The sequence below is a fragment of the Oryza glaberrima genome, chromosome 1 (genome assembly GCF_000147395.1).
Source record: "Oryza glaberrima chromosome 1, OglaRS2, whole genome shotgun sequence".
Taxonomy (NCBI): domain Eukaryota; kingdom Viridiplantae; phylum Streptophyta; class Magnoliopsida; order Poales; family Poaceae; genus Oryza; species Oryza glaberrima.
Genome location: NC_068326.1, coordinates 31072275 through 31097127, shown reverse-complemented (window position 1 = coordinate 31097127; position 24853 = coordinate 31072275). Strand labels below are relative to the sequence as shown.

The following is a 24853-nucleotide window of genomic DNA, read 5'->3' as shown; positions in this document are numbered from 1 at the left end:
GCGTGACAACGGGTAGCGGTGGCCACTGGCCAGTGGGGGAAATGAAGCTGGCTGTCCTGGCTGTGGGCCGGTGCGCCGGGTGGAGCACACGTGGTCAGGTGAAGGGTGGAACAAGGGGCCGCGTGGCGCGCGAGGAGCAGCTGCCTCCCGAATGGACGTGTCGGTTGCCACTATCAATGCAGTTGATCTCTCCCTCCAATTCATTTTATCATCATCTAAGATATTTAAGATCTTGTTAAAATAATTATCTTTTGATAAGTATCTCTTTATTTAGTTGTGAAATAAATGACTATCATTAAATACACTACATTCAACCAATCAAGATTAACTCTTATTGATATAATTTTATATAATATTTAAAACATGATGTAATCCATAAAATATAAAATGGCATAGCACCTTAACCGACGAGGATCGAAAAATTTGCAAGGAGCTCTACAAGAGCTGAATGGGTTTGGGTCCCGGCACAATACAGATGATCTCTCAAACTTGTGTTCATTATTTTAGTGCAAAAATTGTGTTTATACAATGAAACAGTTGCACTAACCCCTGCTCAAAAGGGTTGATAGAATTGCAGGTAAGGTCAAGCCTATCATATACCGTTCTCTTGTCCTGTCATGCATTATGAATCATCCAAAATAAAAGCTAGCTAAAGAGATTTGATTTGTTTTATGTGCACCAAAACACACTATATCAGTAACAATTAAGTATATGAATGTACTTGTACATGGCCCCGTTCACACTGACCATCTCGTTAAAACAAATTAACCACCCAATATTCTGTTAATGTATGATGACCATATCTTTCGTAAAATGGCGGAATAACCTAAGTTTTAAATAAATGAGGAAATATACTTAGTAGCAGTGCACACTAAAAACCAATCAACGCCCATGCTGCCACCATTACCAGTGACTCAGGGTGTGTTATTTTCTCCATTTCCTAATTTTACTCTAGTTTTCATGTGCAACCGCCAAACAATGCTTTTTTATAAAAAAAATATAGGAAAGTTACTTTAAAAAAATATATTAATATATTTTTTAAGTTTTTTATAGCTAATACTTAATTAATCGCATGCTAATTAGCCACTCCGTTTTTCATGCTAGAGAGAAATGTTGTGAACTCGGAGGTTCAAACTCAGCCTTAGAATAGACCGCCGATGACCAAACTCTCAAATTACACATCTCAAAAGACAAAGCCAATATCGTCTCTCCCAATGAAATCGGATTATTGTTGAAGAGAAAGAATTGTGTAGTCTGTAATCATAATTCAAAAGAGAAAAAAAAGCATGATAATTCAAAAACACACATAAAATTCTTTCATGGAAGTTTCTGTAAAAGTTTAGTTTCACACTTGGATTCAGCCTGAAATGGCCTCTTTTAGTAGTCAACGACATAGTTGACTTTCTCCATGCTCAATGACTTCTCAATCGCCTTGGGTCCTGTTTGGGGAGAATAAGATTCTAAAAATCAGGGAAGTCAAGAAAGCTTCTCCTCCTTATATAGTGCCCAATGACGATTGGATATGGCGGTTTCCAACGTCGGTTCACTTGCAACCGTCATTGAGAGCCTATGGGGAACTGCCACGTGGAAGATGAAGGTTAGAGACGCCATCTAGTCATCTGAAAAGATAGAAAATCTAAAAGACATTATTTATTCATTTTTAATATTTATTTTACAATATTAAATATCCCACTCACATTGGCCACAATTCCCCACAAATGACTCAAAATAGATTATTGCCAATGGACAACCTCACAAATTACACATATCCTAAAAGACAAAGCCATCATCTTCATGCTTGATCATATCCAATTATTGTTGTAGAGACGGAATCGTGTAGCCTGCAAACGTAATTTAGAAGAAAATAATAAATATCATTGACAATTCATAAAACAACACAAAATGCTTTTGTTGAGTTTGTATTAAAGCTTACTTCCACACTTGGAGCCAGGCTGTAGTGGCTTCTTGCAATAGTCAGCAACATACACGACCTTCTCCATGCACACTATCTTCTCAATCTCTTTAGTGACCTTGGAGCATAAACATGGGACGTTTGCCTTTTGGATTACGCTACAGCATGCGTTTGAGGGTTCTATCTTTGGGTTTGCAGGATTCATAACATATTTTTGACACTCCATAATTAAGTCCTGAAGATCACGACTGCAACCCTCATCGGATTTTGTACCAGCCACCATAGCCAATACCAAGGCCATAACCCAGAACAAACCATAAAGCTTTCCCATGGCTATTGCTTTAGTATAAAGCAGCTAGGATAGACCTTTTTCTTGATATCAATACAGTGGCTATATTGTTGTGGTGTGTATCTTCTAGTTGGGGATAGTTGGGTTTATATAAGGCCATCGAGGGGAAAAGTTGACATGTTGCTCGAATTGTATCCATTGGATGTAAAATCAATGGTGAAGAGAGAGCCTATGCATGCAAAGATTTAGATATTTGTGCACCTCATATTTAATTGGCTCATTTATTAAAGATATATGCATCCATGCATGTTGAACCCACACATTAATAGAGAAAAGATTTAAACATTTGCTACTCATTTATTGAAGATATATGCATCCATGTATGAATCCACACATTAATAGAGAAAGATTTAGATATTTACTACTCACTTATTGAAGATATATGCATCCATGTATGACACATTAATAGAGAAAGATTTAGATATTTATGTACCTTATGTTAGATCATTTATTAAGGATGCAATATTCACTTTTTTATATGTGAAACAAATAGCAGATTGTAGTGTTCAAGAAAAATATTAAGTCAAATATTCTTTCACTATCCCAAAAGTATTCAATCTCACAGTTCAACGGGCTAGTTATATGAACACCATGATGAGAAAATTCTTTATGTGTCCTCTAGACTTGATCGGTTCCTTATTTATTCTCACAAAATTGGCTTCCCCTCTTATACACTTATTCTTAAATTTGATCTCTTATTTGCCCTTTCCGTTAGTTGTCCATTAACATAATGTTAATAGATGGAAGAAAAGATTGTTTTTCTCTTGTCTATTACTTTTTAACAATAAATATTGTTGATTAAATATAAGTAAACCATAGGTTATATTTTTACAGTAAATGTTAAGATGCATCCAGAATAAACGAAGCAACCAATAATAATATTTTTTACGATAAGTTTTTCAATTTTAGCTATTCAAAAGTCAGTGCTGAAAAATAAATATGATAAAAAACCAAAATCAACTTTAAAACTTCTAAAATTCAAATTCTATATGCGCACAGCCTATAAGCTAAGAAGTAGAAATTGAGAATTTTTTTTATGTAATATACTAAATTTAAAGGATTTTGCATCACACTTGATTACTAAAATAATATTATGGTTCATGAGAGATATTCGACCATCATGCATAATAAGCTAGTATAAAAATTGTAACTCAAAAGAAAATATAAAAATCACAGATCTTGCATTAAAACATATTAATAGAAAACTGTCTTTTCACCCATATTAGGTTGATGGAACCTAACAAAAAGGACAAATAAATGATGAAAGTTGAGAATGAAAGGCATTAGAGGAAGAACTACTTTTGTGTGGCCAAATAAATATATAGCATTAAGATGCACCCAGTGTGCGTGATAACTAAAAACAAACTTCTTACATAATAAAATTATTACTATGAGTTATTATCGCCAGGCTCAATAGAATATTTTGCTATATATGATTGTTCTCGCACTAGAAAAATTACTACGTTGGGGTGTGTTTGAGCTATACCACATCTTGGGTGTAGTAGTAGTATGTGTTTTATCACTTGTAAATTAACATACATAATAATGCATGTGGACATCAATGATGACTTTATTTAGGAGAGATCCATGTGTATCTCTTTATCATGTAGACAAACTTAGTAAAACAATATATTATGACTGAAGCCATAAAATGGCATATGATCAGTTATCCGTGATAATGTAACTGGCAGGACACATAAGCATTAAGCGAGGGAAGCAGGAACACGGTAGCCTGAAAAACAAACCATTCAAAATAACCATGATTATGGAGATGCAAAGAAACAAATAAATACACACACAGTACACACACATAAACTAAGAGACCACATATATTAAATTATCGTGATTGTCTACCTTTTATACTGTACATACAGTTTATAAGAAAACCAACGTATATAATGGACCCACAGTCATGGACAACCACTAGACATTGATTTTTAGAGGCAGCCATATAAACGAATCAACTTTAAAAATAGTCTGATTTCTAGTGATGAATGGTCTATGTAACTGCATTAGAAAATCACCTATAAAATAGATTTTTAGAGGCGATCGTCTTAATTGCCTCCTCAATTCTAGAGGCGGTTGCCTTAAGCGATCACCTCTAAAATTTTATTTTGAGAGGTGTGCCTTTAGAAATGGACCTACTCATATCATATGTGCATATTTTTTTAGAAACCACTTTCTCATATGAGGTTGTTGGATGAAAACCAACTTTATATCAAAATTGTAGAGCTCGACGAAATCTACAACTTTGAAGTTAATGACCTTTCACTTGAGATTGTTTGCATGTCCAAATATGTTTTAGAAGTTCTTAGATCTATTTGAATAAACATATTTTTAAAATTTTCAAATAACTAGAAAAATGTCCGTGCATTGTAACGGGTAAAGATTATTTTAATCTTATTATTGTTATATGGTTTAGCTAAAGTGAAATTCTCCCCGAGAATTCACTTGAACATATATCTTTTTCCTCGCAAAAAAAGAACATATTTTTTTTAGAAAATCATAAGCTGCAGTTAGAAGTCCGATCATCTCAAGTTAGCATGCAAGTTTTTTAAATATATTTCTTATACGACACCTTCTGTATTTCAAAAAGCGAACGAATTTAAAAACCAACTTATACACGGATGATGTACCAAATTACCGACAAATACTTCTTCAGTTTTTATAATAGTAGAGAAGATATAGAGATTAATACTTAATTAATCACGTGTCAATGAGTTTTCTCGTTTTGAGTGTGGTAAAAATGTGTCTCTAAACTGAGAACGAACGACACTGAAGAAAGGAAATTTGTATCTTAAAATCATGAAAAAAAATCAACGCAATCTCACGAGGCAAATGATACTAACCGGCCGGAGATACCCACGTGCCCACTTGAGTGTTTGTGCGACATCCTTTGACAAGGCAGATCTATTAGCGGGTGATTAAATAAGTAATTGCTAATTTTTTATAAAATAGATTAATTTGATTTTTTTAAGCAAATTTCGTATAGAAACTTTTTGCAAAAAAAAAAACACCGTTTAGCAGTTTGAAAAGCGTGCGTGTAGAAAATAAGGGAGATGGGTTAGGAAGAGGGGCTGCCAAACACAGCATAAGTCTATATATATCTCCCATGCTGATTTTATTATTTGTGTGACGTATCGGTTTGGATTAGAGTCGGATCGATTTGCTGACATATTGATGCTCCGCTCTTTTTTTCCGGCTGGTGCGTGCGAACAACTCGTGAGGGAGGATGTGAACATGCGCAGGTATCAGGGGAGAAGTCGGACACTAACACGGACCCGATTCTGATGCGCACGAGCGGGCGATAGTGCGCAAGCTGAGCAGGAATTGAAGTCAGATGACGCACGAAACATCTGGCAAAAACATCTTAAACTTTTATAATAGGTAAAGATTATGAATGGAGACAAACCTTATATGAAAATTATATAGTTTGACGAGATCTACATTTTTTAGTTGATAATTTTTTTCTTCATTTGAACTCATTTAGAGTACTGAATACGTATTTGCATGTTTTGGATGAGAGTAGTGAAAAAAATAACATCTAGCGTCTAGACTCTGGACAACTAATGTTTGATAGGTGAGATGGCAAGATGGCTACTGTCGATGCATACACTACTAAAAAAGCACATAGAGATAGATACTATAGATACTATAGGTGCCGGAACAGGTAAAACTGATACCTATAGTGCTTTTCCCTTCTCTGCGAGCTGAAAACACATAAAACCGGTACCTTTAAGCAGCTATATGTGCCGGTTCTAAAGAAAAACTGACACCTATACTATAGGTACCCGTTTTTTTAAAAAAAAAATCGGCACCTTTAATATATTATAGGTATCGGTTAACTAAAACCGGCCTATAATAAATTATAGGTGTTAGTTTTCTAAAAAACCCTGCACCTATACCAAACCAAGCCGAGCCAGCAAGCCGATCGAGCGCTAGCCTTATCCATATAAGGTGGCCTTATCCCGTCCCTTCTTGATCTCTCTCTCGCCCTCTCTGTCTCGGCGGCGGCCAGGCGGTGGCTCGGCGGAGGCGGCGGCACGCCCTCTCCATTCAGTGACGGCGGAAGGGGTGGAGAAGGATGCTAGCGGCAGGGGTGGAGAAGGACGCCGGCCGCTATTGTGTTGTTGATGTTAATGTTTTTGATGTTTGTTGATGTTAATGTGTTCATGGATATGTTTATTGTGTTTTTGTGTTGTGTTCTTTTCGATGTGTTAATCTTGTATGTGTCTTGTTTTGGGATGCAGTGGAGATGCTCGATGGATCGGCTCGATTCGAGCCAATGCATTGAGCTTTTTTTTAGGGTTTTGGAACCTTAAAGGCACCTTTGAAAATACCTTAAAGGTGGGGTTTCCCAAACGGCACCTTTAGTTGTTTGTGTACTAGTGGGATACATGTTAAAAGCGAATCTAGCCCCCTAAGTGAGTATTGGTGGATTAAAGATAAATCAGTTAAGGGACTAATGAACTTGTGAAGAAGGTGTGTACGTGTTTTAGTCCTCGATGATTTGAGCAAAGAATGGAGATATATACCCCAAACTTAATTGAACGCGGAGCGGGAACTCGAGCGTATTAGACATATAGACTTACTTCCACAGTTGGAGCCAGGCTGAAAGGGCTTCTTGCAGAAGGCGACGACGTACACAACCTTGTCCATGCAAATCAGCTGCTCGACCTCCGGGATGACCTTGTTGCACACGCACGGCATGTTTGCCCTCTGGACCGCCGCGCAGCAAGCCTGCGACGGGTCGATCTTCGGGTCGGCCGGGAACATCACGTAGTCCTGGCAGTTGGCCATCAGGTCCTGCACGTCGCTGCTGCAGTCGCCGCTCGTCGCTGGAGCGTCCGCCGTCGACGACGTTGCCGGCCTCGCTGCCGCCGCGGCCATGGCGAAACTGAGGATAACGAAGCACACGGCGAACAGCCTTGCCATATGGTAAGGGTGTGTGTACTTGTTGCAATGCATGTGTCAGTTGTGACTCGCTTCCCGTGTGCTGTGTGCATGGATGGACGACTGTGGAATGCTGATGGTTGGTTGGGGTTATGTAAGTATCATGGTTTGCAAAAGGACAATTACTATTGTAGATTCATGGCTTCAGTACTTATTTTATTAGGTGCGCAGCTAATTCTTAAGCGTTGGTTTTACCGTACCGATATGCCAGCCATCTAGATACGGCAAAGCACAAAAAGGAGCCAAAGCCAATGACTATATGGATTTAAGCTTATGCTTCCAGACTTCAGCGTGTAACTGAGAGTCTGTTAAGCATGGCGATATGGTGTGGGTTTTACCGAGGAAATGGAGAATATACACCAAAATCAGCCATGCCTCTCCAATTATTAAATTTCTCAACTGGCACGTTGTTGTAGACTTGCAGTTTCCATACATGAACAACAACTAAATAAAATCATTTTATTTCCAACCCATTTTATCAACCGTACATCAATCTACATCGGTTTTAATTATGAGCAATTCTACGGTTCTTGAGGAGGTAACATGAGGTACCAAATTTTAGTACCTATACTAAATTTACAATAGAAAAAATGGTACCTCATGGTACCTCCTTAAGTACCGTAAAATTGCTCTTTAATTATAGGTTCTTAGATGTCACCGTGCTGGTTTAACATACTTGATATCAGGACAAATTTGTACATCTTTTCCAAAGTCTCTATGATACCATAAAAGTTTCCTATGTCATATGAAATCCATACTTTACATAAGTCGAGGTCCAAAGTACAAATGCCGCAGCTCATGCGTTGGCGTGGTTGTCCACAGTGGCGACAATTTTGTATTTTAGCATCTTCGCTATAGTGCGTTCATAAATCGATCCCCACCGCCGTTGAATCGTATTAGAGCAGCGACAGAATGTAACGCTTCAGTGGCTGTTAGGGTAGCAGTGGAGCAAAGCATACTATAGTGGTTGTGGATAGGGCTGTCAAAAAAGCTCGAGGCTCGCGAGCTGCTCGAGCTCGGCTCGAGCTCCAGACGAGCTGAGCCCGAGCCTCTTCCAAAGCTCGCGAGCTTTGTCGAGCCGAGCTCGAGCTTCCAACGAGTCTAGTAATATATGATTTTTGTTGTTATTTAATAAATTAGGAGACCAAATATATTATTTATATGCCTTATATTGACATCATATATTTATTTTATTCTTTTTTTACTCTTCTACTAATATGATGAACTAGAAATTAATTATTTTTTAAAAGATTATTTTTGAAATATATATTGCTTTACTTAAAAATCAAGCACGGTAGTCGAGCTCGAGCTTGGTCAAGCTCGAGCCGAGCCTGTTAGAAAACTCGAATATTTTATAGGCTCGGCTTGAGCTCGGCTCGAGCTTGTATCGAGCTCGAGCCTAGGCAGACGAGTTCGCTCGAGCTCGGCTCGTTGACAGCCCTAGTTGTGGAGGGACAGCAAGGACTGGCGAACAAGGGGCAAAACTTGTGAATCCATTGTTGGTGGCAAGTTGTGTTCTTGTAGTAGATTGTAGCCAGAGAGGAGGAACAAAGACAATTTAAATAAGACAATCACGCCATGTCAGACTCGTGGGATCATTCTCATCCTACTACACCATCTATGTTGGCTTGAAGGACCTTCTATTGCCACTACCCTAATCAATGTCTCTTCACCTCCTCTACCAACGGTCGATTTGGGAGTGGTAGGAATCGATTCAGGAGCATAATATAGTGAAAGAGCCTAAATACAAAATTCCAATCACCATGGATAATGATGTTAGTGCACGAGCTGCCTTATCTGCACTTTGAAAATTGGGTGATACACTAAACCAAGATTAGAGCTAGATCCGTATTTTACAAGTTCATATACCTAAGTGATCATCACATGGAACAAGTCTACAACACACTCCTCAACTTCAAACTGTTTATCTAATATCCCTCTACTCTTGAAATATTAGCAGGCAAAGGTTTGCGATGGAGTAAATGTTACTATCAGGGAGAAAAATGATAGTATTAATTTATTGTAGCCGCGTACACAGCCTGATAGTCTATAGCATTTATGTGTGTAATTCAGCATCTATTTACAGCGTACCTAGCTATATATACTAACAAATAAAAAAAAAGTAGCTACTGTTTCTCCTTGTGAATATCAAGTTGCTTGTAAGGTTGGATCATCTGGCTCCCTTCACAATCCTAAATTGGTCCTGGACTGCCGACGTGTTCGAGTTTACAAACTGAAAAAAGAGAGTAACAGTTGTTCAGACTTGAGATGCAGCCATGCACCATTGCTTACTCAGATAGTAGCATTTTTTTTTAAAAAAAAAATCAATCATTCCATGCAATAGTTATTTTAGTACTCCCTCCGTTTCACAATTTAAGTCATTCTAGCATTTCCCACATTCATATTGATGCTAATGAATCTAGACACGTTTCACAATTTAAGTCATTCTAGCATTTCCCACATTCATATTGATGCTAATGAATCTAGTCATTAGCATCAATATGAATGTGGGAAATGCTAGAATGACTTAAATTGTGAAACGGAGGAAGTACTTGTGAGCAATGATGATTTTACCAGTTGGAATATTTCATTATGAGAATTTAATTTAGACAAGAGACAGAATTGAGAGTTAAGACAGGTGATATTCTTTTCTAATAAAGATGAAGATAAAGTTAAAGTAAGAAAAACAAGAAAACCATCAGTACATAATTAATTAAGTTTAATTGTTGCAAACTTAAAAAATAAATTTATTTTATATTTTAAAGGAACTTATATATAAAAAGTTTTTACACAAAACCCACCGTTCAGTAATTTAAAAAGCGTGTTAACAGAAACCGAGGTAGAATATATATATGTGGACTGACCTGAACCAACATATCAGTTTTCGTCGCATGTACCCTGGCATATCCAAACTCTGAAATCCTTGATAAGCTCCAGCTATGCAGCTGAACAATTTAACAGAAAGACAAGCTTGTCACTTTAACAGTATGTGAGTTTTCAGGCGTTAATGCGTTCTTATCAATTAGGAGTATATCAATTTGTTACCACCATACTATGTAGTTTGAAACGATGTCTATAATTGCCTAGGAGAACAACATACACAAAGGTGTAGATATGACTCTTACACCAATCTTAGGGAAGCCATCCAAGTTGAACCCCCCTGCTCCAACAACGGCATGAACAGGTGCGGCGTAGTTGCTGTTATCGTAGGTTTCAACTCCTTTTGCGTCCTTCTTTGGCATGCCTTTGCAACTGCCCTGGTATACCGCACACGTTCTCTCGTAGTTGTGTACATGGCCAAAGAAGACCAAATCGACCTGTTCATCATAAATCAAAACATCCTTCTATAGTCTAGTATTCTATGAACTTATGAAGGTAGATTTAAGTGTGACTAAAGCTGCATTCCAATCTTACCTTGTGGTTAAGCAAGAGTGGCTCAACAGAGGAAACGAAGTTCGGATCAACGCTGGGCGGAATACCGCTGCTGGATGAATACATTGGTCTATGCCTGCAGCGGTCATTGAAGTGACAAGTGTTAATTCTTTCTAGTATCAGACAATTTGCATTCTGGAGTACGGAACATATTTTTTTACCTGCTTTGTTTCAGAAAATAATATCTTTTGTTTGTTTGATCTCTAGGCAAACATATATTTTTTAGAAGAATAAAAGATCATTTAGCTTACCCAATGAAGATCACCCATGGTGTTCTTGATCTATCAACTGATGACAAATCCATTTCCATCCAATTGTACTACTCACACAACAAAATTTGGAGAGTGACATGAACATGTAAACGATGTACTCCTGAAAAAGTGAAAAGGAATAGAAATGTGACTTTGATCACTTACTTGGTCTGACTTCTCTGACCACTCGTGCTCGGTGGACATCACAACGAAGTGAACGCTCCCTTGCTCGATCGAATACCATGGCTTGTCCCTACCGGAAGCAGGCATGGGGAAGTAGGACTCGTAGGGGACTCCACATTCGCCGCCTGAATCCGGCGTCGGATATACCGATCCAGATCCTGCATAGTCTCTGATGAAAGCATCATCAGCTCATTGTCATCCACACCTAGAATTAATGTGCACAGTGTTCTGGGTGCAGGAATCACCTCTCGTGGTTACCAATGGCGGTCATGTAGGACACCTGCGACGCGAGCGGCGTGATGAGGTGAAGGAAGAAATCCCATTCGACAAGGAAGCCCGTGGCGTAGCTGATGTCTCCGATGTGGAAGATCGAGTCGACCTTTCCGGTTTGCATCTCTGCAGCTACTGCTTTGGCCACGGAGGTCGATCCAGGCTGCAAATTTTGCATCGTTTAACACCAATCATCATCATTGTCTCTGAGCAAATATACCACGCGAAATGTACGAGCTTGCTAGTGAAAATGGAACATTTGCAGGAATGTAGGATTTTGTATACCTGAATGTAGTGTTCCACTGATGGGTCCAGTGGAGCCTTCCCCATATCGCCAAATACCACGAAGGACAGCTCGCCTGAACCTGCAGCTGGTGGGGTTCTGAATTTGGTTGTGTTACTCCAACTCACAGAATCACTGCACATCAGCGGCAAGCCCGTATTGAGGATGTTACTGACAAGTGACAACTGCTAAGTTTTACAGCAAAAAAGTGAAAAAAGAAGGGAGGAACCTGTACCTTCCGTAACGGTAATTGTAGGACTGAGAAGGCTGGAGACCGGTCATGAGTGCCGAATGGATGTAACCCGGATCATGCCACCCGAAATCCTTCGCAGGACTCGGCAGCACGGCGACGCCTGCACATCGGTGTTTCCATTCCATTTGAGATAATAGACCTGATACTGAATTCATCCTTTTCTCCATTGCCTTTTAACAGTGATAAAAACACGACTAATTACTACTCACTGCACATGTCCTTATGAGTGAATGTCGTGGCAACAGAGGTAGCAGTCTTGCCCGTCCCGTACTGAACCTGCTGCGGCCTCGCGTCTCCGCTCACCCACGTAAGCCTCATCTGATTCATCATACAGAAATCCAACAAGTTACTTCATTTGCAGCTGCTGAAAAGCAAAGGTGGAAAAGCTTTGGATGATAGTAGTAATGCTCAGTGGTGCTCACCGATGTGGCCTTGGAGTCGACGCTGGAGAGGTGGCCGTGGAGCGGCTTGGCGGGGTTGGCGAACGGGAGCGCGCCGGAGCGCTTGAGGACGCATGGCGTCGCGAAGCCGCCGGAGAAGAGGACGAACTCGACGTCGGTGCGGAAGTTGATGACGTGGAACGCCAGCGTGGCGGCGCAGGTCCGGACCTTGCAGGTGCCGGACGCGCGGCGCTTCTGGCACGCCGAGGCCTTGCAGCCCAGGTAGCCCGGGTCGCTTGTCAGGTACTGGGCCTGCACGCCCAGGCCCGTTAAAATTTTGGATGGATCGCAACTGGACCTAGCTTTAAACTAGGGGCCTACATTTCTACTCCGTTCGTTTTATATTATAAGTTATTTGATTTTTTTTCTTAGTCAAAAGTTTAACTAGTTTATAACAAAAAAAAATAGTAATACATTTCAATACAAAACAAACAACGTGTCAAATATATTCAGTATTAAATTTAATGAAACTAATTTAGTGGTGTGGATGTTGCTATTTATTTCTATAGACTTGGTCAAACCTAAAGAATTTTCATAAAAAAATCAAACGGCTTATAATATAAAATAGATAGAGTATATACTTCTTTAGAAGCCACTGATGATGATAACATTGAATATGCCACGACCAACTCACCCTTTGTTTTTGCAATTTTTATACATGAGCCATTGATAATGTCTGATATTATGGAATAGTCCAATATTTATTACAAACAAGTGAATATATATATATATATATATATATGTAAGCATATTTGATAAAAAATATATTTTGTCTATAACATTTTGTAATGTATTGTTTTTTACCTATAATAAAGCATGAGCACATTTCTAGTTGTTGCTGATGACTCTATTAACAAAATTCTACCCAAATAAGGTACTCCCTCTATCTAAAAAGAATAAACAAATTTAAACTATGAGCATGGATAAGTATGGGCATTTTTTTCGCTCAGAAAAAAAACTATGAACCTAGATAACGTTAAATTCAGATTTATAGGTAAGAATTAATTTATTTTGGAATAAAGTGTGGACTGAGGTAGTTTTAGAGTAGATATTACGAGGTTGTCTGATTGAGTCATGCTGTCATGCATGTGTGTGTATGCCGTTACCATATACACACACACACACACACTCTTCATGCATGTGAGACGTTGACAATAGGTCATTAGCACGCTTGACAGTGGAGAACGCGGAATTTCATAATGAGTGTATAAAGTAAATCAAGCAAGATCCTCGTTCAAAAATAAAGCTAATCAAGAAACCATTGGTTAATTTAAAAGTTGAGGCCTATGAGCAAACACTAAAACAGAGGCAGTTCCACATGTGATTTGGTTGGGTTGAAACTGGTGTTTCTGGTGGAGGGAACCACACAATTATTTAGATCTAACCATAGTATAAATACATGATACATACTGGAATTTTTTGTAAAAGTATTTAGGTGTACAGATGTAGACCCATGACAAATAGGATTGCTTCACGAATGATCATTCATGTGAGGCTTATATAGCACAGGCATTGCTGCACCGTGTAGCAACTAACGATCTGATTAGCACGTCGTTGTCGAAATGTCCCAATTAATTTTGCTATCGCCGCTGTCTTTCCTTGGACTCAACAACCAATTTAAGGAAATCTTCAGACATGGTGGACATCATCAAGGATTTAATATGGCAAGTGTCGTATGTCACGTTATATACGTACTACTAGATCTGATCGACAAGCATGATCAGGGTTACGTTGGTGTGTGGCAACTAAATCCTCCTCCTACTACAGTGGAAGAGTTACTGGTGCAAACTGCTACTAGTAGCTAAATTAGATCAAGTTAATTAAGAGCATAGAAAAAGCGGTTGTCTTTGCATGCAAGAACTCACCTTGACAGGGTAGTGGCACAGAAGAGGGAGGCTCGCCAGATCACCTGTCTCGATGTAATTGACACCGTTCAGAGGGCACCCCAAGACACTGCATGCGCATCCATGAATTAATTTACTCGCACACAGTTGCATTAATTACCAGAGGAAGAGATCGATCCAATCAAACTCAAACAGAGACGTTTACAGTGATGATGAAATCGATTTGCATGCATTTTCTCATTCACCTGGAGTTTGAAGGCGTGATCATGGCGAGCCAGTGGGAGCGGTCGGGCCTGCGGACGCCGGAGACGGTCACGTTGAGGAACGCCTCGTCGGGGAGCGGCGCCCCGCCGGTGCTGACGCTGATCTCCAGGTACGGGCTCGGGTCCAGGCACGTACCCAGCGGCTTCCTGTTCACCGTCCTGAACTCCGACTTCCCCGCGAAGCTCACGCGCATCGTCTCCGCCGCCGGGAGTAGCGGCGAGCTCGCCGCGGCGGCGGCGCAGATGCCGCCGATGAGCACGAGCAGCAGAAGGAGGCGCGCCATGGAGCCGGAGCCGGTGCCTGTCGTCGATCGCGTCTGCCCGTCCGCCCCGCGCCGCGCGCAGCCACGCTGAACCAATCAACTGGCAACTGCACGGGAGTACGTGTGATCGTGTGGCTGGCTCTACACCTATACGCGCGCCTGGCCGCGCGCGCACTGGTGAGACGAGGCCGTTATAACGGGCACACTGCGATGAAACACGTACGCCGACGTGAACACACACACACGGGCACACGGCTCCTCCAACAATGTGGATGACAATTAACGGGGAGACGTCGCGGCGGACGCTTCTGGGCGCGGAGCCATCGGTGATATCTGCGCCTCTCTGAAAGGGAAATATATATGGGGGACGAGGGAATCGAGAGGGATATGCTGTACGTCGCGGCGAGCGTGGCGGGAACGGGCGGAGCGGCCAATTCCTTTCGCTGTCCGCAACCACGTCGCTTGCGCGCGATTGCAATCCCTCCTGCATTTGTAATAGCTTTTCACATGTACACCGGAAAAATGCCCGAGAATATGTCTTGTTCACAGGATTGTTACCTGTCAAACGGCGAAAAGGGGGAACCCTGTGTGTATCAGTGTATCTGCGCCATGCTGCCATCGGCGGGCAGTTGATGGGGGTGATCAAGTGGCCGAACCGTGTGGCGGTGTGGCTTCGGCTTTAGGGTGTTCCAACCAAACGCATGGGTGATGGGCGGATGGAACATGGGGGCAGCAGTACTGGTTCATGACAATGTTAGGCGCAACAAGCCGGGCATACATTAATTTGCCGCTCGGTTCGACTGCTTTTGTTCCCGGCAGCCAATGGTTTTCTCGTTGGGCAATTGCTTCGCTGCGAGGACACGATTATTGCTAAATTGTCTTGACATATTACACCGATACCATAGATGATTTAAAATAAGGGTTCTTTTGGTTGCTACTACTACTTGCTAGTTCTCTCGATATTTCAGACGCTGTATCTGCTTCTTAGTAAGCTTCGTTTGGTATATACTCCTACTATATATCAAATGCACGTGCCGAAAAGATTTCATCAGCTACTAAGATCAAGATTAAAAAGTGACTTAGCGTGGACGTTCTCCGTCAGTTCTTGTCAACTGGCATAGAACAAACTCTAGGACGTCACGCCATCGATCGTGCACGTCGCGTTGTTATGATTTGCCAAACATAGTTAATTGAAGATCCAAATGGCATTGGCCATTCGTGTTACCATTAATTGATTATGTACCAACTAGCGTATGATCCTTCCTTTTTCTAACTAGGTAATGTACTTTGATATGCTAATGACTATTTTTGAATGGAATATGCTAATGACTATTGTATCAGTTGCTTATGGCCCACCTCACAAGTGTACTATGAAAAAGTTTGCCAGTGACAATACTATTGCTCAAATATTATTATTATCTTTATCTTGGCAATGATTTTGCACTAACGGGGGGATATACTGCAAGCATTGCAACACAGAACAGTTTCATGATTTCCATCAATTTGTTTTCACAGAAGGCTTTTTTTTTTTTTACATTAGCCAACAGTTTATCCACTCAAATACAAGTGATATAGCAATGTACAGCAACTCCAGGACATTGATCCTAAAAGAATTTCCAATGAGCACAACAGGAATATTTTTTTTTGCCGTATAACATGTAAAAACTGCAATCTACGAAAAATGTCACCTGGACACAAGTTTGCAGAATTTATTGAAGATGCAGGACTTGTAAACTGTTAGCGACAAAACAGACTGGATAATTGATCAACTGTAGAGTTTTAATGAAAGTAAGGAGCTGAAACTCAATTGTTGAGCTGTCTTCGGTTGTGTCTGGAAAGCCAAATCAGCTAGGAAGAAGTCATGAAAACCATTACTCAGAGATATCCTTTGTTATCCCCTGTGATCCATATAAACAAGAGGAAAAACCAGTACAAAATCAGATAATTGTGATGGCACAACTACCTAGACACATAGTAAACTAGCCAGAAGACAAGGATATCGAGCAACTCATACTCATTAGTTTGTTTGAAGCATCAATTGATCATATATTCATATGCACCTGAGTAATCTCCATGCATCAAACAGATGATCTTCTAATATGCCAGTTTATCATCCTGATCAACCATATCCAAATATCATCGATTATCTCAAATACTCAACGCAGCAGTGAAAAAAGATCGGGTAAAAACTTGTATTCATTCCACTGATGCCCCCAAACAGATTTCACCAAGTAGCATGTAAAGTTATCCTCTGAATACTTCAGCAGTGAAGCCAATCAAAAGAGGCTGTGTCCTTCCATTCTGTCCCAAAACTTCCAGGTTGTGGAAACCATATGAAAAATCAACTGACTGCAGGAAAAGTAAAGTCCTGGGGTTCGCCCACCTTGATGGAGCTTGACCCTCTGATCTTCCACACATTACGTTCCTCCATCAAACTCCTAACCCTTAGCACATCTTCCCACTGTCCACCCATAGCATAAAGGTCAGAAATCAGTGCATATAATCCACCATTTTCTTCTGATATCTCCATTGACAAGACTTTCTCTATTCCCTCCACTGCAATGTAAAAATTTTTGAACTTCTTGCATGCTGCTAACAATGAAGTCCAAATGATGATATTTGGCTCCATTCTCATGGTCTTGATAACCTCATAAGCATCCTCCAGTTTCCCAGCCTTTGCATAGAGATCAACAATGCAGCCATAGTGATGTATAGTCGGCTCAAAGCCATATGTGTCAACCATAAGTTTAAAGAACCTCCTCCCTTGATCCACCAGTCCAGCTTGCCCGCATGCACTGAGAACAGCTGTGAATGTCATCTCATTTGGTTGCACCCCACTCCGACACATCTCCTCAAACAGCTGGATGGCCTTTTCGCTGCCAAGATGCGCTGCCGACCCACAAATCATTGCGGTCCAGTGCATCACATTCCTCAAAGGGACTCGGCAAAACACACGGGATGCATAATCAAGGCGGCCAGCCTTGGCATAGCAATCAATCAAAGCCGTGCCAAGGTGCATGGTGAAGGTGATTCCGCGCCGGACAATATATCCATGAATGGCCCTGCAGGACACTGGCAGCAAGCCAGCTGATGCACAACCCGTGAGAACGGTGACGAGCATCACATAATCTGCAGCAAGCTGAGTGGTAAATGTCATTGTGCGGAAGAAAGCAAGGCCTTCGGCTACGCGACTGTGGGAGAAATAACAGGCAAGCATGGTTGACCAAGAAACCACGTCCTTGTCAGGGATGCCATCAAAGAAGGCTCGCGCGGAAGCTAGATCGGAGGATCGGCAGAGGGACCCGAGCATGACGTTGACGACGACCAGGTTGCAGGTGGAGGGTGGTATTTGATCGAACAGGTGGTGGGCGTGTTCGGGTGAGAGGAGTGAGTAACCGCGTAGGAGGGAGGAGGCGACGTGAGGGTAGGCGAGGAGGTTGGACCTGATGAGGTGGGCGTGGAAGTGGGAGAGGAGAGGGAGGGAGGCGGCTGCCGAGAGGGGCTTGAGCGCGAGGACGGCGGGGCGCCAGGCGAAAAGGGCGGGATCGGAGGGGCGGGCGTGGATGCGGATGAGGGAGTAGAGACGGAGGGCTGATGAAGGGCAGGAGGCTCCGCGGAGTGCGGTGACGAGTTCGCCGGCGGCGAGGTGCTGGAGATGGGACATTGGGGAGCAAGGGCACGGCGTGCCGCGGTGCCGGCGCCGGCGCCGGCGCTGGTGAGCTCGGTTTGGAATTTGGGCGGGGCAAGGGCAGCTGGGCAGGTGAGGGGAGGCGACCGGTTGGTTCTTCGGTCGGGTATCTGCGGCGGCTCGAACAGGTTGGGCTGCTTGCCGGTCGAGCTGTCAAGCAACCGGAATCACTACAGGCCCATCCAGTTGCTTGACGGACCAGTATTTTTAGATGAATTCTTTTTGGAGTAAGTCTATTTAAAGTCCCTTATTGACAGCGAGTTGCATTTTCATCCTTGAAAAGAAAAACCAGATACAATGGATTTCTCAACTATCGAAATCGGTGCAATATAGGTCTCATGGCAGTATACCGGATGGTTTTGTCCGACGTGACAATCTTAGTCAGCATGGGTCTCATATGTAGAGAGAAAGAGAGAGAGAGGGAAGAACGGGTGAGGGTGCTTGACATATGGGGTCCACACTGACTTAGATTGTCACGTCGGACAAAACTACCTGGTATACTGCCATGGGACATATATTACACAGGTTTTGATAGTTGAGGGACTTGTTGTATTTGGTTTTTGGTTCAAGGACGAAGATCGAACTCGTTGTCAAGTTAAGGGACCTGAAATGAACTTATTCAATTCATGGAGCCCACAAAAGGAAACTGGAATCAAGTCCAACAAGGGCCCTTTTATTGAGTTGGACTCTAAATAATTTATTTTCTATTAATTCTATAATTGGCCCAATTGACTCTCAGATAATACTTTTTTTTATCTGATATTATAGTCTATATGTGTATTGAAAGCTGATGACTTTGGATATAGGTGTGCCAATATATGGGAGAACGAGAGTTGAATGAATTTAATTACTTGAAGCTAGAGCATAAAATGCTCCGTCAAGAATCAAGAGTAAGTCCAAAGAGCATAAAATTTAATTACTTTTGCCAGATAATAATCTTGGCCTAAAAGTCTCAGGATTTCATTGTTTTTTTCTCTCCATTTGCAGGTGCTTGGAATTTGAGCCAGCGTAGATGGATCTTTTGCTCAAGGTTATATTTGACATTGCAATGAGTTCAAACACATTAGTGCTGACCAGTGCATCTTGGCTAAACCACACAACAAATGACAAATCTGATGAAATTATTTGTTGTACTGGTCAGGAACATCAACTACGCCTTAAAATTCAGCAGGCGGAGGCACAATACAAGGGCCTGCTTAACGAATACGTATCGGTGGCTGCTGTGAGGACACACAAATGATTGGCATGTGTCTACTTCCTTTGCGCTCACTTCCACATACGAAGACATGTTTGCAACATGAGAAGGAACTGAATGTACATTAGTAACCATGAAGCTTTGTGATCACTTGGCTCTCCGGTCAGCAAGCTACGAGAATGCCCGCTCGGTGTTTCGTCACATCACCTGGCTTTGTCATCTGCTGAATAGCTTTGGTCTCTGTAACTCTACCAATGTACTGTGCAAAGACAATAAGTTAACAAAGATTATGGAGGGCCAAAACACTCCCCGTCTGTTTCCACCAAATTCCGTTGATTATCACGGGAATAGCTATCCATTCTCTGAATTTTAACTATTTGGCTTGTTTAGATACTACTATACTTAGGGCCTGTTTAGTTCGCGAAAAAAAAATTTTTGTATGTCACATCGGATGTTTGACCAGATGTCGGAACGGGTTTTCGGACACGAATAAAAAAACTAATTTCATAACTCGACTAGAAACCGCGAGACGAATTTTTTGAGCCTAATTAATCTATCATTAGCACATGTAGGTTACTATAGCACTTATTGCTAATCATGCATTAATTAGACTCAAAAGATTCGTCGCGCGATTTCCTCCCTAACTATATAATTAGTATTTTTAAAAATCTATATTTAATGCTTCATGCATATGTCTAAAGATCCGATGTGATAGTTTTAGAAAAAATATTTTGGAAACTAAACAGGCCCTTCAGAAAAAAAAAGTAAAAGGAAACCCTCGAGTTTCCATTTCCAGATGCTTCATGCCGAAGTACCCGCGGTCAACCAAGCTGGGTCCGGCCCGGCCTTCCTGTGTATTAAAAGACACGATAGATTGGCAGATTACCACCATCGTTATGGCCCAACCACATTGACAACACGCGGCACACGCTGCGTCCAGGCCGATCCGGTGACGCGGGGGCGGCACGAGCTTTCCACGGTGGATTCCCCCCATCCATCCCTCTCGCCCGAGTTCCCTGCCTCGCCATCCCTCCTCTCATCTTGCTTTCCCCTTCTTCGCCCACGCGGCCGCGGCCAAAGCCCACCGACCGTGCCTGCCTTCCCCCTACCACATCACCGCCGCGGCGTCCACCCGAATCCCCCCTCCCACAAGACGACCGAAGAAAATCGGGCAATCGCCAAATCCCCGTGAAACCCCAAAGCGGCCGCACCGCGGGCCGAGCCGCCGAGGCGATGGAGCTTGCGACGCACGACCTCGCGGCGCTGGGCGCGGCCGACCTCGTCCGCGTCTCCGCCTCGATCCCGCGCGCGGCGCCGCGCACCTTCGCGCTGCTCACCGCGGGCCTCGTCTTCCCGCTCTCCGCCGCGGTGCTCGTCCACTCCCTCTTCACCCACCCCGTCATCCTCCGCCTCCAGGGCGCCAACGGCGACTACTCCTCCTCCGACTCCGCCCAGTGGCTCAAGCTCTTCGCGTACCAGTTCCTCTACCTCATCCTCCTCTTCACCCTCTCCCTCCTCTCCACCGCCGCCGCCGTCTTCACCGTCGCCTCGCTCTACGCCGCCAAGCCGGCATCCATCGCCTCCTCGCTCGCCGCGCTGCCGCCCATCCTCCCGCGCCTCCTCCGCACCTTCCTCTGGGTCTCGCTCCTCATGCTCGCCTACCACCTCGTCTTCGCCCTCACCGTCCTCCTCCTCCTCCTGCTCTTCGCCCCATCTTCCTCCCCGCCCTCCCTCCCCTTCGTCCTCATCCTTGTCGTCGTCGTGTTCGTCTTCCTCGCGATCCATGTCTACATCTCCGCATTGTGGCACCTCGCCAGCGTCATCTCCGTGCTCGAGCCGCTCTGCGGTCTCGCCGCCATGACAAAAAGCAAGCAACTGCTTCAAGGGCGCACCCGCACGGCCGGCGTGCTCGTCGTCTCCTACTTCGCCGCCTGCGGCGTTACCGCTGTGCTGTTCCGCGCGGCCGTAGTCAAGGGCCGCGGCGAGGAGGGGAGCCTTGGCCTGAGCTTGCCCGGTCGGGTGCTTGCTGGTGCTGTGCTGGTGTCTGTTCTTGTCTGCGTCAATTTGCTGGGGCTACTCGTGCAGAGCGTGTTTTACTACGCTTGCAAGGCCTTCCACAACCAGCAGATTGATCGAAGCGCATTGTATGAGCATCTCGGAGGGTACCTTGGTGAATACGTGCCTCTCAAGAGCAATATTCAGATGGAGAACCTTGATGCATAAAGGGTAAGAACTGCTGGATCTTGCTCTAAAGAAGAGAGTAGGATTTGTTTTGTGCTCTTCTATCTAGTTCACTATGATGCTTTGTAATCTGTAAGTAGTAATAATATGGAATGGTCTATGCAATGGAACAGAGATGCATAAGGAAAATTCTCTTTCTTTTGCATTATTGTGTCTCTGTTTACATTATTTTCCTGTCATTCATGACTAATTTATGATATACGGGTTTCTTTTCCTCTTCTCTTTATACTAGTGTAAGGAGTAGTTCTCATTTGTCAGTGCTATATTCGACTGGGTTTAAATGACACTTGTAAAGATTCTTAAACTTGTTCTAGATAAATAATGCACTGTGATAAAAAAAATGATTTTACACATTACACTATTTGGAAGGTACAGATGGTTTAAGGCAGGGTTGGAGATATCATATTGTTAGTGGTGGAGAGTATTTGGCTGTATCTAGTTGTAAAAGATCACCCACTGGTATGATTGTTAGGACCATAAAAAGGCACTAAATTTCATTCTGATTTTCATCACCTCAATAGGAAGAACAAACTTGTTGAAATTGACAAGCATTATATCTAGTCATTGCCCTACAAAAATGTGCTATGCTACGTCTCTGCTGATTACTTTATTGAATTGCAAATAATCACATGATGTATCAATCTGTTTTGAATATGCAAAGATTCAATAATCAATAGAGGTAGTAACTTATATTATGGTTCTTTTATTCTTCAGACTAGTTCTCATTCTTTTAAAATCTTTCAAAAAGCTTGACCTTGGACGTTATTTGTCATACGATGACTTCTAGATTTTCTTCTATCAAGTATTAGTGGTTACTATATTTTAGTCAAAAGCATGACGATAATAATGGGGGAACCTCATGTGTGTTACTATCCTTAATTGTACAAAGAAGATAGCAAAGCTGCAAAAACTAACATATGGTGAGTCAATGAGAGAAAGATTTAACAATAACAACTTATGAATTCTGATAAATATATGATGTGGTGGATTTCAGTTGTTCGCATGCTTGCTGGCTACAGATTGTTGATGCTAAGTCAGTATGCAACGGTAATACCTTACAAATTTTGATGAAAACCATGAAATGAATATATGCTTTGGTGGGTTTCAGTTGGTCACATGCTTTCTGGCTTCAGATTGTTGATCCCAAGTCATCATGCATTATACCTTTGCTTTGCCTGCCTTCGCTGCTGTGTGCAATGTTTTTTTGGCTGACTGAAAAGTAGAAGTCTATGACGCATCATGCAATCCCCATGTTATCTAACTTTTGTTTCTTAACAGTCTATATGGTTCTCCCTATGGTGAGGCTTTATCTGTTTTTGTGGATGTCTTGGAGATAAACTGTTGTTGATTAGTAGTATTCATTAATGTCGTCATTCGTCTCTTCACTACTGTCAGAACCGTGAGGATCAAGGGATATGTAATGTGGTGACTACCTGAAGAAATCTGGTGAGCTGCTCCTGTTCCTAATGTAGTTTATCTGGCTGAGCCTGACTGAAAAGGCAGGATAACGACAGTTATTGCTAACTGCCCATCTTCTTAGAGTAGCATCTGATAAATTCAACTTGTCAACCACCAAATTCACTACCCTGGCTCCCAACACCAGACTGGGCAAGGAATTCCACCCATGAGTTGAGATCAACACACCCGACTGGGCAAGGAATTCCACCCATGAGTTGAGACCGACAGAAGCTGGAGCTGGAGAGTTGGACGCTGATGAGTGATGATTCATGGAGCCGTCGTTGTTTGTAGCAGGAACATGCGTATGCTCATTTCGTTTTTTTATTTGGGGGGACTGCAGCTATAGCACTATAGCAGCTGCCAAATGCTATGAGATAACATATGATGCATTTATGCACTTCCTAGTGCTCTAGTACTTCACCTATAGCACTCTTGAAGATGCATGTGAGCACTCAAAGGACAAGTTACAGTCGATTGCTCATTTTGAGTAATTTGGTGGGAGATTTCTTTGACAATAACATATAACAATGAATTTATGTTAGTTTGGCACACACTAAAATCTCGAGGAACTTGCATAGTTTTGGATTTTGGGTATCGTAGCAAAACTAGAACATCCTTAATTACTCAGCGAAGGAGCAAAATGAGTTATCACGCAGCAACAATAGCAGGATAGCAGCTGCTAAAGGCTATAAAATACACTGATGCTGTGATGCACTTCCTAGTTACACTTACATCTGGAAACAGATCCCCTAACTTTGTGCAGTTTGCAGTTGTGCCAGTAACATGTGGGCCAGTCAGAGTCAGGATCCTCATTCCTTACATCTATGGGCACTGTTGGAGTCTTGGAGATGCATGTGAGCATGTCAAAGCCTCAAAGGACAGAAGTTGTAATGCTGAAGCTTTCTTTCGAGTACTTTGGTGACAGATTTCTATGACAATGACACGTCAATGAATATATGTTAGTTTGGCACGTACACACTAAAATCTCGAGAAGCAAAACCTTCATGTAGTTTCAAGTATCGTAGTCTTCTCTTCTGACGTGGAACATAAAGGCAAAACGAAACATCTTTACTCAAATACTCAGCGATGAGCAAAACGATTTGTACTTTGTCACAGCAAGAGTAGCTTGGAGAAGTTTCAACATTAATCGACAGAAGTTTTTCTTTCTAAATGTTTGTGATGAGATAGTGTGAGTATACAGCAATTTTTTGGCAGATTATTCAGCCGGTTTCCAAAAGCTACAAAACATTCACTCAATTTCAAGCCGTTGGATAAAATGCACAGAAGATTGAATCACTCAATTTCCTACATGTTGCCGAGGAGCTTCATATTGAGACTCAATACAACAAAATTTTGGTTAATATATAGCACAACAGGCTCTAAGCTTCGTCCAATGCTACTACTCCTGGAAGTTCCTTTCCTTCCAGCAATTCCAAACTTGCACCACCTCCGGTTGAAATATGGCTCATAACATTGGCAACTCCTACCTTCTCAACAGCTGCAACAGAGTCTTTACCTCCAATTATTGTTGTTACACCCTTGCCACTAAGCTCAGCCAGCTTCTTTGCAATTGCC

At 42.2% G+C, this 24853-nt stretch overlaps 4 protein-coding genes across 8 annotated transcripts; 1 reads left to right on the top strand and 3 right to left on the bottom strand.

Annotated features, from left to right (window-relative positions):
- Positions 1–3964: 3964 nt before the first annotated feature.
- Positions 3965–7229, bottom strand: LOC127755025 (uncharacterized). Its single transcript, XM_052280689.1, has 2 exons — positions 6854–7229; positions 3965–3993 (listed from the first exon to the last, which is right to left on the bottom strand). The coding sequence occupies exons 1-2, from the start codon at positions 7227–7229 to the stop codon at positions 3965–3967; spliced, it is 405 nt and encodes a 134-aa protein (XP_052136649.1).
- A 1762-nt stretch (positions 7230–8991) lies between these two features.
- LOC127755368 (nucleotide pyrophosphatase/phosphodiesterase-like) lies at positions 8992–15010 on the bottom strand. Its single transcript, XM_052281027.1, has 13 exons — positions 14416–15010; positions 14192–14279; positions 12309–12578; positions 12096–12204; positions 11869–11986; positions 11636–11768; positions 11326–11513; positions 11063–11249; positions 10898–10965; positions 10629–10722; positions 10340–10531; positions 10079–10159; positions 8992–9447 (listed from the first exon to the last, which is right to left on the bottom strand). The coding sequence occupies exons 1-13, from the start codon at positions 14715–14717 to the stop codon at positions 9385–9387; spliced, it is 1893 nt and encodes a 630-aa protein (XP_052136987.1). The 5' UTR covers positions 14718–15010; the 3' UTR covers positions 8992–9384.
- A 1128-nt stretch (positions 15011–16138) lies between these two features.
- LOC127767440 (pentatricopeptide repeat-containing protein At1g33350-like) lies at positions 16139–18460 on the bottom strand. 2 transcript variants are annotated; one of them, XM_052292786.1, is made up of 2 exons: positions 16757–18460; positions 16139–16594 (listed from the first exon to the last, which is right to left on the bottom strand). In XM_052292786.1, the coding sequence occupies exon 1, from the start codon at positions 18358–18360 to the stop codon at positions 17038–17040; it is 1323 nt and encodes a 440-aa protein (XP_052148746.1). In that variant the 5' UTR covers positions 18361–18460; the 3' UTR covers positions 16139–16594; positions 16757–17037. The 2 variants fall into 2 exon arrangements, with proteins under 2 accessions (XP_052148746.1, XP_052148739.1); XM_052292779.1 differs by having other exon boundaries at positions 16141–16594; positions 16711–18460.
- A 2021-nt stretch (positions 18461–20481) lies between these two features.
- On the top strand, positions 20482–24449 carry LOC127753795 (uncharacterized). Of its 4 annotated transcripts, XR_008012702.1 has the most exons (3): positions 20482–21805; positions 23216–23266; positions 24049–24449. XR_008012702.1 is itself a non-coding variant. In XM_052279230.1 (2 exons), exon 1 carries the CDS (start codon positions 20813–20815, stop codon positions 21800–21802), a length of 990 nt encoding a protein of 329 aa, XP_052135190.1. In that variant the 5' UTR covers positions 20482–20812; the 3' UTR covers positions 21803–21805; positions 24049–24448. The 4 variants fall into 4 exon arrangements, 3 of the variants coding, with proteins under 3 accessions (XP_052135190.1, XP_052135183.1, XP_052135202.1); XM_052279230.1 differs by lacking the exon at positions 23216–23266 and having other exon boundaries at positions 24049–24448; XM_052279223.1 differs by lacking the exon at positions 24049–24449 and having other exon boundaries at positions 23216–24010.
- Positions 24450–24853: the final 404 nt, after the last annotated feature.